Below are 12,163 nucleotides of genomic sequence, written 5' to 3' on the forward strand. Positions count from 1 at the left end.
CACTTCACTGCTACCTCCAGAGCAACCTAGAGGAATCCAGAGAGACACCAGCAGCTAGCCCACGGCCAGGATCATTCTCTCCTTTAACTTCCCCTCGATGACCATCGAATAGGGAGACTGGAGGCTGGCCTGGGCCTTTCTGAGTCTGTAGGTCCCAGACAAGGTCTGCTGGGCCAGAAACCATACTGACACGTTTACATTCTAAAGGGATGCTCTGTCTACGACTTCATCAGGAACTTGTAGAGGTGTGTGTGTACAGGGAAGGAGAATGAATGTTCATATGTGTGACAAAAGGTTAGTATTTGGGAAATATGGGTAAAGAATATATAATAATTGTTTATGCAAAAGTTTTCTGCAGCTGTTTTATGAGTCTAACTATATTTCAAAACACAAAAGTTTTCAAAAGTGCCACCTAGGCCGGGCGGTGGTGGCGCACGCCTTTAATCCCAGCACTTGGGAGGCAGAGGCAGGCAAATTGCTGTGAATTCTAAACCAATCTGGTCTACAAGAACTAGTTCCAAGACAGGCTCCAAAGCCACAGAGAAACCCTGTCTTGAAAACCAAAAAAAGAAATGGATGGAGGAAAGGAGGAAGAGAGAGAGAAAGAGAGAGAGAAAGTGCCACCTGGAATCTGTGATAGATGACATCGGGACAACCATGCAGATCTTTTTTGAACCAAAGAACCCGGGCAAAAGTCAAGAAGAACAAATATAGACTGAGTTTGGGCTGCCTCAGTTCCAGACCTGACTCAGCAGCTCTTAAGGTCTCTGATCCACGCTTTCATTTGAGGTGACAGAAGGGTTTGGAGAAAAGGTTTATGTCACATTGTGGTTTGTAACCCTTAACACGTTACCTGAACTATGGTGAACTTTTCATAAATGTTACTGTTATTGCCTCCCTGTATATCTGGAGTCATGGTTGTGCGTGGCTTAGATGCTGAAATAGACAGTTGTCTTCATACTAACTTCCTGACATGTTTTGTCCCTATAAAGGCAGGGTGGCCGCTGCAGTGGATGTGGATGTATGTAACAGCATGAAGAACCGAATCCCTGTGGTGCTCCTGGCCTGTGGTTCCTTCAACCCCATCACACACATGCACCTGCGCTTGTTTGAGGTGGCCAGAGACCACCTGCACCAGACAGGTTAGTCGGGGTTGGGACTTTGTTTAATGGTGTCGTTGTCACCATGAGGAAGACTGCCTGGTTGATTCGTTCTCCACTTAAGCTGTAGGCTACATCTCGTCCAACCTGGGCAGAGGGCTCATGCCCTCTGCTGTGCGGCGCGTGCAAGTCATAGAGTTGATGTCTCAGAGGCCCTCCCCGTCGCCCACCTGGCATTGACCACAAATACTGTGAAGACTCAGGGAAAGGGCAGTTTAGGGAAAACATGCCCCATCCAGGGCCTCCTGGATGCTCCCCACTTTTACCCATACAACTGAGAATAGGCCTTTGAAAGTTCCTGCTACCTGCAGCAAGTAAACCAGTGTTCAATTATGGGAATTGACGTTTTTCTTTCTGAAGACTATGTCTCTCCCTGTAACAAACTGCTTTATGTATTCATAAATATATTTTATGTCTGCTTTATGTTTTCATAAATGTGTTTTGTATTACTGTGTTGTCCAAAATTTTTGCCTTTAAAGGCATTTTTACACCAGAATCAATGCCTATTTATTTTTAATATAGAAAAAAGTATTTGAGTAACATGTCAGTCATTTCTTCATAGAAATAATACACAAATGTTGGCTTATTTTTATAGAAAATGATTTTGTTTACAAAACATACTTTTATTACTGAACAAATGATCATGTCTGTCTATTCATACAAATAAATGACTTTTACAAAGGAATTTTTTTGAAATACAAACAATACAGTTAAAATTGCTCATTGGACATTAGTAGGCAGTATACCAAAGAACTTTAAATAGCCAATAAACCTGAGGGTGGATACTCCAGATCCCTAGGAGACAATAAAAATGCAAATAAAACATGGGAGACATAGACAGGTTGTACGTATCACAAGGGCAGTGCTGTGGCTGCAGTGGTACCACCAGAGTGCCGCCACCTGTCACTGGGCTGGTAGTTGTAAACATTAGTTGTGGGGGTCGGTAGTCCCAGCCTATGAGATTGGGAAAGGTTAAAGGTTAAAGACTGGCAGAGCCCAGCACTACAGCATAGGGAGGAAGTAGGCCCCTGTGCACTGGTAGTGATTCAGTCAACTATGAAACAGCTTTAAAGGGCAGTTTGATATTCTATGATCAAAATGTATAGAACCAACATCCATAATCATAAAAAGTAGATAAATCAGTCACTGAAACCAAACCAGAACCAGCAAAGGCTGAAGCAGATGTTAGAATTAACAAAGAGATGATGATAATCGATAGTTATGTGCCATATGTTCAATGTTTAAATAAAAACATAGAAAACATTAAAACGGGGCCCAAATCAAACTCCTAGAGATGAGAAAAGTGTGTGAGGTGAAAGCACACCTGTTAGTGTTAGTAACACATCAGACTTTACCGAAATTCAAAATTTTTCCGAAATTGAAAGGAGCAGGCAGATAAAGAAGGGGACCAACCAAAGAGAACACAGAGAAAAAAATCATTTTAAAGCAGGAGTAACCGTGATCTGTGTGACAACTCCAAGCAGCGTTATACACCTGTCACTGGACTCTCAAAAGGAAAAATCCAAAAAAAGAGTAGGAAAAATATTTGTAGAAGTCAGGGCTGCAATGCGTCCTGATGGAAACAACCCCCAGGGCCAAGGAGCCCAGCAGAACCAAGCTTAACAGGCAGGAAGGAAACTGCCCAAGAGATGTGACCTTCAGATTTCTTAAAACCAGAAGGAAGATGAAAGATCTTAAAAGCAGCCATATAAATAAATAAATAAGGATGACAGCAGTTGCCTTGTTACCAAATTCACTGGGAGAATTGAGTACAGTGACTCCCTTGAAGGACAGAAAGGAAGGCCCTCCAGTCCAGAGTTCTGCAACCAACTCTACACCCAGCAAAAGTACCTTTGGAAAAGTAAAACCAAGGTGAGGATACTTGCACAGAGACACAGAAGCTGGGAGGACTGACCATCAGCAAACCTGTTCTTTAAAAGCCATGCTCCTAATTGCCCTGGGAAGGGAATTGCCAGCTAGGAATGTTCCCCTGAGGGGCTGTAGAGAGTGAGAAATGGTGACCATGGAGGCTTCATGCCCTAAGATGCGGTAAGATAGACACTGTTAACATTTAAATGTCTTTGAAGGGAGGTTGACAGTTTAAGTGAAAATTCAATATTGTGGGATTCTAGGCTACAGAAGTAAACTCAGGACGGCATTAGTGCACTGGTGGGGAGGAGCAAAACCAAGTATTCTGCCAGTAAAATGCTTCAGTGTTACTCAAAGGTAAACTATGATACATTAAAGAACGCTAAATGTGTGTGTGCACATGTGCATGCGTGCATACAGGTTCTTGTGTGCACATGTGTGCATCTGTGGAGATAAGAGGACAACCTCAGCTCGTGTTCCTTAGGTCCTCCCCCCACTTATTTTTGAGACAGGCTCAGTCACTGGCCTGAAGGTTGTTAAGCAACCTGGCTACCCTGGCTGGCTAATAAGCCCCAGGGGTTGTTGGTTGCCTTTACTCCTTTACTCTTACTCTTTGGGGGTCCACCACCCAGTTCCCAAATAAATCATACATGGAGGCTTATTCTTTCTGATGAGTACTCAGCCTTAGCCTGGCTTATTTGTAGACAACTTTTCTTAAATTATCCCGTCTACCTTTTGTCCCTGGGCTTTTATCTTTTCTTACTTCTGCATCTCTTACTGTCACTCTTATTCCATGACTGGCTGTGTGAGTGGCCCCTAGTGTCCTCCTCTCCTTGTTCTCTTGCTCTTTCTTTTCCCAAATCTCTCCTCCCATTTATTCTCTCTGACTGCCAGCCCCGCCTATCCTTTCTTCTGCCTTGCTATTGGGCATTCAGCTCTTTATTAGACCAATCAGGTGTTTTATACAAAGTAACACAGCTTCACAGAGTTAAACAAATACAACATAAAAGAATGCAACAATTTTTGCATCATTAGACAAATGTTCCACAGCATAAAGAAATGTAACACATCTTAAAATGATATTCCATAACACCCAGGGTTTTACCTGTCTTTGCCAACCCAGCACTAGATTGTGAGTCCATGTGAAACCATGCCTAATTTTTTGTTTGTTTGTTTGGTTTGTTTTGTTCTGCATGGGCTCTGAGGCTTAAACTCAGGTTTTCATGCTTGCAGACACGCTCTTTATAGATTGAACCATTGTCCTTGCCTTCAGCTCCAAAAGATCAGAGCAGACAACTATGGTTAATAAGTATACAAAGGAGGTAACGTAGTACCCAAATATACTCAGCTAATTCAAAAAATTAAAGAGGGGACAGAAACAGGTGGACAGACAGAAAACAAGGTGAGACCTCAAAACCTAAGACATCAATAATCACTTTAAATAAGACTAGTGGCATCTGTTAATTTTCAGATTATAACCCAGTAAAATAAGCTAGTCTTGGCTATCTAGAGCTGCCCTGTCCCCTTGAAGATGTGTTTCAAGATCACTAATGGATGTCTAAAGCTGAAAATCATATCAAATTTGATATTCTGTGGTTTCTACACACACTTATCTATAGTAAGTTGAATTTATTTATTAGGCAAAGGAAGATATTAACAGCAATAGCTAATAAAATGGAATGACTGTATAGCAGTATACTATAATAAGAGTTATTTAAGACATGTGTGCTATTTCTGGAAATTTCCATTTAGTATTTTCAGAGAAAAGTTGACCATGGGTTGAAATGGTGAAAAACAAAATTGCTAATAAGAAATGATTATGTATAAAACCCACACTTTACATGTAAAAATATAGGTATGTTAAGGGGAAAGGAATTGAAAATTATCCTACGTGAACACCAATTAAAGAAAAGCTGGAATTGCTGTATCAGAGGACAGAAATTTCAGAGAAAAGAACATTACCATGGATAAGATAGTTTTTCCTTAATTACAAACTTAACCTCAGTTTCAAATTACAGAGGCCCACAGCCAGACAGTATGCAGAGAGTGAGAGACCATGTAACACTCAGCCCTAAATAGTTGTTTCCATCAAACCCTCTCCTCGGAGTCAGGGAACCTGAAGAAGAGGAGGTGGGGAAGAGCTAGAGCCAGAGGGGATGGAGAACACCAAGCAAACAAGGCCCTTTGAACCTAAAGATCAATGCGAGCACATATGAGCTCACAGTAACTGGGGCAGCATGCACGGGCCTCCACGAATATGCACCAGATAGGGTCCTAGAGCTGAAAGAAGTGGACACATACCCTCATCCCTAACCCAGAAACCATCACCAATCGATAACAACTTGCAAATGAAAATTTAGTTTTCTCTAAGGGCGTCTCACTAGAGAAACAAACCTGCCCAGCTGTAGATGGCCAACACTAAGTGAACTCAACAGCATCTTTGCAGGGTCTTTGTCTTGTAATGTCATGTCAGCGCTTTTTATTCTCAGTTTTTAAACTTTATTTTGTGTGTATGTGTGTGTGGTAGTTTGAATGGAAATGGACCTATGGGTTCATAGCAGCTGACACTATTGGGAGTTGTGACCTTGTTGGAGTAGGTGTGACATTGTTGGAGGAAGTGTGTTCACTTGTGGCATGCTCTGAGGTCCCAGAAGCTCAAACCAGGTTTAGTGTTTCTCGTTCTCTTCCTGTTGCCTGCTGATCCAGATATAGAACTCTCAATGACTTCCCCAGCACTATGTCTGCCTGCATACAGCCATGCTCCCCACCATAACGGTAATGGACTAAACCTCTGAAACTGTAAGCCAGCCCCAGATAAATGTTTTTCTTTATAAGAGTTACTGGAATCATGGTATCTCTTCACAGTGATAGAAACCCTAATGAAGACTATATATATATATATATATATATATATATATATATATATATATATATATATATATATATATATATCCCCTACAGGTCCTTTGCATATATGTTATTGTATTTCTATATAACAGTAACAATAGATTCTAAATAGAAATTTAAAGTTACACCATTTACAATTGTATAAAAAACAGTTGGGACTTCCAAAGTGTGAAAAACTATACAATAAATAAGACATTGATGAAAGAAATTAAAGACCTCATCATTAAAATGGAGAAAACCTTGTATATGGGTTAAAAGACTCAAAATGTTAAGAACTTATTTTTGTTGACTTTATTAATAATTTTATTCATATAGACTCACTGCTCATGGTACTGGGTTTTATAAGGACATTTTAGTACAAGGTATATAATAGAGTCAGCATGTCTCCCACACCCCCTCCACCGTCTTTTTACTCAGGAAAATCTCCAAATTTTTCTATAGATTCATCCTAATGCAATAGATTTTTGGTAGCAATAAGCTTATTCTAGCGTTTTTATAGAATTAGAATTGCTCGGAGAGTGGCGTAACTGGAAGAAGCGCAGGTTGGAGACTGCAGAGCTCATTGTCCAGCTGCACCACTTGTGGCAGTGACCGCTGAAGACAGACAGATCGATGGAACCGTATGAAAGTGCAAAAGACAGAGTGGTAGGGAAGGACAGGTTTTCCATAAATGATAATAAAATAATTAGGTATCTCTATACAAAATGCATTTAATCCATAGATCAACCATGCACTCTAATTCAAATGGATCATAAGCCTTAATATAAAAGTCCAAACCCACAGAATTCCCAGAAGAAAGAATAGGAAACAATTTTGGTGACTTGAGGTGGAGATTTCTTATATAAAACACCCAAAGTGTGGTTCATAATGAAAAATGATGATCAGGTGGAGTTGATCAAAATGAAGAGATGAGATGTTCCTGAGGGACACAGGTAAGAGAAGGAGAGGACCATCACAGGCCTGAAGATCTGCAGCGTTTAGATCTGGTGCAGGACTGGTGTCCAGAATGTAAAGGGACCTCTTGACTCAGTGATTAAATAAACACATATTCACTCAATATAAATTAATACATCTATGTTAAATTTGATATAAGTTAAAATTTTAAATATTCACCCAAAAGATACGTAATGGCAAATTTTCACACGGAAAGATGCGCAGAGGACTTGCATAGGCCGCAGTGCGACACCAGCACCCTGTGAGGAAGATGGCCGAGGACAAGCGCACGGGAGAGCTCTCATCCCAGGCTGGGGCATGCAAGTGGAGCGATGCTGTGTGAGCGGCATTACAGTTTCTTAAAAGTTAACGTCCACCAACTGTAGATTTCTGTGTGCCCAGATCTGTGCAGTTTGAGCTGCTACACAAGCCATCTTGTGAATACATGATCAGATTGTGACTTTGCCAAATTACACTCAGCAAGAAACAGATCAAACCAACAATAGAGATGAATCTCAAAAATAATTATGCTGAGTGAATGAACTCGGCTCCAAAAGAGCCTATTTTATAGCCCATGTCTAGATAATTCTAGAAAATCCAAGTTTTCTAGTGTATAATCTAAATGACATCAGATACAATAGGAACTGAGAGGAGGGACATGTGCGCCTGGGGGGAGGGGTGGAGACAGATGGATCCTGGGAGTTAACTGGCCAACTGGCCTAACCAACACAGTGAGCTAGTTCACTCTGTTTCAAGGTATAAGGCAGAGAATGATAAAGAGACCCCAAAATCCTGCTCTGGCCTTGATATGCACATATGTAAGCATGCACCCCTGCATATTCCTGTATGTACAACCCCATCCCACAAACACAAGTGCACACATGCATGCACACACGCACACACACACTTACTAGACTTTAAAAAGTTGACTTCACAGAGTTGACTGAGTTTATATAAAATTCTGTAAGTTCTTTAGGACAAATGGCCCAATTTATTTAACAAATAAATAACAAGAAAGAGGAATGAGAAATTGTATAATTCAACAGAGACTCCAAAACGTAAATGAAATATTGTGTAGTATATGGACCTAATTTGAATCCTGATTCAAACAAATCAGCTATAAAATAGTATTCATGGAGAAATTTAAGCCCATATGGATATTAGATGTTATTAAGGAATTATTTTTCTCAAAAAGAGATATTACTTACATTCAAATAAAATGTGCCCTTATTGTGCAGAAAGAAATGTACACAGCTGTGGTCCAATATTCCCTGCACAGCTTAAAAAAGGGATATAGAACATTGTTAGTTATCTTCAGGATATAGAACTGCTCAGGGTACACTATTGGTGTGCTATAGACATCTGTCTGACTGTAAGATCTGGCCACTGTGTAGCTTTCCCGCCAACCATGACTCATACAAAAGGCCTCTGACTTTAAGGTTGCTGTATTGTAAGGTTCTTAGGGAAAAGCTTGTTCTCCTTCATAGAATGGGCTGCTTCACAGACAGCTCCATCTAAACACAATCTGGAGACTGGAAGTACTTGCTGTTATACCTGCACTGTCCTTCAGCCTTGTGGGAAGGCTTTGCCATGGCCCAGTGCGATTTCAGAGAGCTCTGCTTTCCCCAGGGGTCATGGTAGCCATCAAATGCTGCTGCTGGAGTATCTTCTGCTGCTTCAGCCAATAGTCACTGAAGCACGAGCCCACAGTGCTGTGGGAGGGCCTTCTGCTCCATCAGCCAATAGCCGCTGAAATACCAGCCCACTGGGGCGTGGTATATTTCTCTTTTAAAAAAAAGCCACAGATCTCGGCTCGGGCCTCTTGGTTCCATCGCTTGGTCCCGGCTCCTGCTCCCTGCTCCTGCTCCAGCGACTAGGCTCCCTTCCTGACGTTTTATGGTGTATGTAAGTTTTACCCCCCAAAATAAATAGCCCCTTAAAACATAACTGGTGTGGGATTGATTCGCCGTTAAAATGCATAGGTCCTAAGACTACATCACATATTTATATTAGGCTTGATTTCTGTCTCTGGTAGTGTTAGATAACAGGTAGTGTGAGCTGGATCAGATTCCACCTCAGCCAATGCATTGCCTTTATTCCCTGTCCTTGGAAAGCAACTGTCCATTTTTGCAAGTACACAGTGAACTCTCCTACCTGTCCTGGGAACGTTATCTGCTTTGCTTTCAGGATCCAACAGACACTTATGGTACTTCTTCTCCAAACTAGGCACACACTGCAAGTGGAGTCAGCAAAATCTCTGCTGCTGCCAGACGGAAGTGCACAACCTAAATGGCAAAAGGATGAGACCCAAAGATAGAAGACTTACAGTAGTGCTTGGGTGGGTTGGGGTGTTCAGGATGGATGAAACCTAGACACGGGAGGATCACATTCCTGCACATGGGAACTGCAGCTGACTGGTGTAGGAGTTACAGGCATAGAGTCTGTGTTGCCACCATGAGGTGGTCCTTTGAGAATTTTCCTTTTCCACATAGTCAGACTTCATCTCCTCCTACCCACAGCCCCAGATGCCTGCTACCACCTCCCACAGCCAGATTTGTGCACCAGGCTTGACCCGACACAGCCTCTCTAAGAACAGGCATTTAAATGGTACATTTTCTCTCCATCCAAAACAGATCACCATTAAAGCCGAGTGAAAATCTGTCCCCACAGCTGACTTTTGTTTTCATAACAAAAACAAAATCTCTCTTCTGTTGGTGTATTCACCAAAAACAACCCACAGAAACAACGCTCTATATGGTATTGCATACGTACAAATTGAAATAAACAGCCTGACACCATTTGTTTATCCACTTTACGTAGACAATATACTCTCCTCCTGTAGCTCTCTCATCCCTTCCCTTTCCACAGCTAGCCCTTCTGCCAGCTGGAACTGTCCTTCCTACACTTATTTCTCCTTTTTTTCCTGAACAGAACCTTAAAAACTGACAGAAGCACTGTAATTGTCCACAGCGAGTGTCACTGGCCCTGGGATAATGCCCCCCCCCAAGGATGGGCAGTGAGTGCAGTGGATGAGAGAAAGTGAAAACTGAGTCTGTAGATTTGTGTGACCAGTCATCCCCCACCAGAGTCCCCTCTCCGTGGATGAATGCCACACCCAGCGTTCAAGCTCCTTAACCCAAAAGACTGTTAGGGAATAAGTTATAGGCCAGAAGAACGAGAGGTGCCCATGGGTTTCCTGTGCCTTTTTTCTTGGGCACACCCTGGCCTTGCACTGTGTGCTCTGGGTACTACAGAAACTCTCAAAGGCTTCGTGGATGAATTTGCATAGTGGATGTCAGTGGCTCTTAAAAGTTTGTTTTGAATTTTTATTCTTGTTTTCTGATTTTGAAAGAAATTGTTCAGCCAAACACATGGCTAGTCAATAGCTTCAGACATACCTAAAGCATTTACTGAAGCTATTAAGAATTCAAGAGTGTGTTTCTCTGAAGACGCTGGATGGATTCCCAGTTGTAAGTGGTTGTTTCCCAACATGCAGTCACAAGCTTACAAATGGAGGCTGAATAAAATTTAAATGTGGTTTTCTGCTATTTAGATGGTTTGGTGTTTCTGATCAATATGTTTGGCCATTGGCCTATGTTCCAACAAGTCTACTTGTATTTCCTTTTTCGCATCAAACCTTGTCAGCTTAATTAAGGCACTCCTTTAGCAATGAGTTAGTACCCATTCATTTCTTGTCTTTAACCACATTTGTGTCAACCTTACTACACTCTGGTAGTCCTAGGTGCCCGATAAGAACTCATTTACCCTTGATAACAGCCCTGCAGTGTGGTGTTACTAATTTGACAGATGAGGAGACTTGGGCAGAAGCTCAGGGAAATGTAATGTCTTGACCAAAGTCACACATTTAGCCGGTGGAGAGCTACCAGCTCTCCATCCTGCCAGGCTTCTTCCATACACCTACTGACCACCTGTGCTGGGGACTGTGTTAGACTGAAGGGCACACGGGGGGAGAAGCAGTCCCCATGGTGGGGACAGACAGGAAGCAAATCTCATAGAAGTCAGAATTACCAAGGTGACATATGCCACTGTCACTGTGGACAGTGTGGTGATTTGCCATACACAGAGAATCCAGAGAGGTCGTTCCTAAGGTTGTGAGTGACTGAGCTGAAGTAGAACCATGAGGTATCACTTAGGTTGCAAGTGAGCTTTGTTAGCTGGGGCCAAGAGCTGCAAGAACTGTTTGTTCCTGGCGAGTTACCTTTGTAAGATGCTGCGGCAGATGACAGTGTGGCTCTTAGGGCTACGAGATGAGAATCAGTTGCTTGTACATCTTTTTCTCTCTGTAGTGCTGCATGTGAGCCTACCCACTGAACAGGGGGTGGTGGGGAGCCGGCTGGAGGCAGACAGCTGAAGCAGTATTTGTAGCATAGTCACTGTCATGGATGCTATTAACTGCCCCTCATAGACTCATGGATTTGAGAACTTGGTCCCCCACTGTTGGTGCTGTTTTGGCACTTTGAGGACTATGGCCTAACTAGCAGAAGGCAGAGTACCCACTTTGAGAGCTGGCACAAGCTTCCATTTCCTGATCTGCCAGGATGAGAGCAAGTTCCTACCACCAGACAGGCTGCTCCAGCCACTGTGCCTCACAGCTTTGCATTGGTTGTACGCTTTCAGCCCCTCTTCCTGAAGGTCCCTATGGGGCACCAGGAGATGGGACTGCAGGAGTGGATGAGCAGGGCCAGGATGGGTATTGGAAAGTGGGGCTGGAGCAGGGGAGGGAGACTGCTCCACTGTCCTTCAGCCTGGACGGCACAGTCTTGAGAGAGGCCTGCAGAGAAGGGAGAATGTTGTTGGTTATGCTGTGTGAGACCATGTGATGCACTCAGGGTCAGTGTGGCAAGTCCATCTGAGTACATTTCTTAGTGACCCTGGAAGGTGGCTTTTCCAGGGGGCTGCTCTGGATAACGTTAGGAAAAGAGAGTAGCAGAAGGGTATGATACTGAGGTGCGGTAGAATGGAGTTGGCGGTGTTGGGGCGCTGTGCAGTGGGTCTTGCTGGGAGTATCCATAGAAGGACTGCTTGGGATCCCAGAAAGATCAAAAGTGAAGACAGAATGGATGGCCGGGGAGAGCGCGGGACAGGCTGAGCCCCAAAGAGGCAGAAGGACGTGGTAAAGAGTGACTGGGAAGAGCTGACGTGGTGGAGGTTCAGGACTTGAGGGGTCTCAGGGTCTTCTGTTGACAGGGACTTCTAGAGACAAGAAAGCGGGATGCCAAGTGGCTCTTCTGGGCAGATTTAATAGATGAGGTAGTGGTCAGATTAGTGGTGAA

At 43.0% G+C, this 12,163-nt stretch overlaps 1 protein-coding gene across 2 annotated transcripts in view; it reads left to right on the top strand.

The window, feature by feature from the left end:
• The window catches only part of Nmnat3 (nicotinamide nucleotide adenylyltransferase 3), a 111,076-nt gene that overhangs the window by 52,794 nt on the left and 46,119 nt on the right, over positions 1-12,163 (top strand). For both annotated transcript variants that reach the window (XM_087905480.1, XM_087905479.1), the window contains one exon: positions 993-1,142. In XM_087905480.1, the coding sequence (XP_087761606.1) occupies positions 1,034-1,142 (109 nt within the window). In that variant the 5' untranslated portion in view covers positions 993-1,033. The remainder of the gene's footprint in view (positions 1-992; positions 1,143-12,163) is intronic.

Source organism: Myodes glareolus, chromosome 4 (genome assembly GCF_982192425.1).
Source record: "Myodes glareolus chromosome 4, mMyoGla1.1, whole genome shotgun sequence".
Lineage (NCBI taxonomy): Eukaryota > Metazoa > Chordata > Mammalia > Rodentia > Cricetidae > Myodes > Myodes glareolus.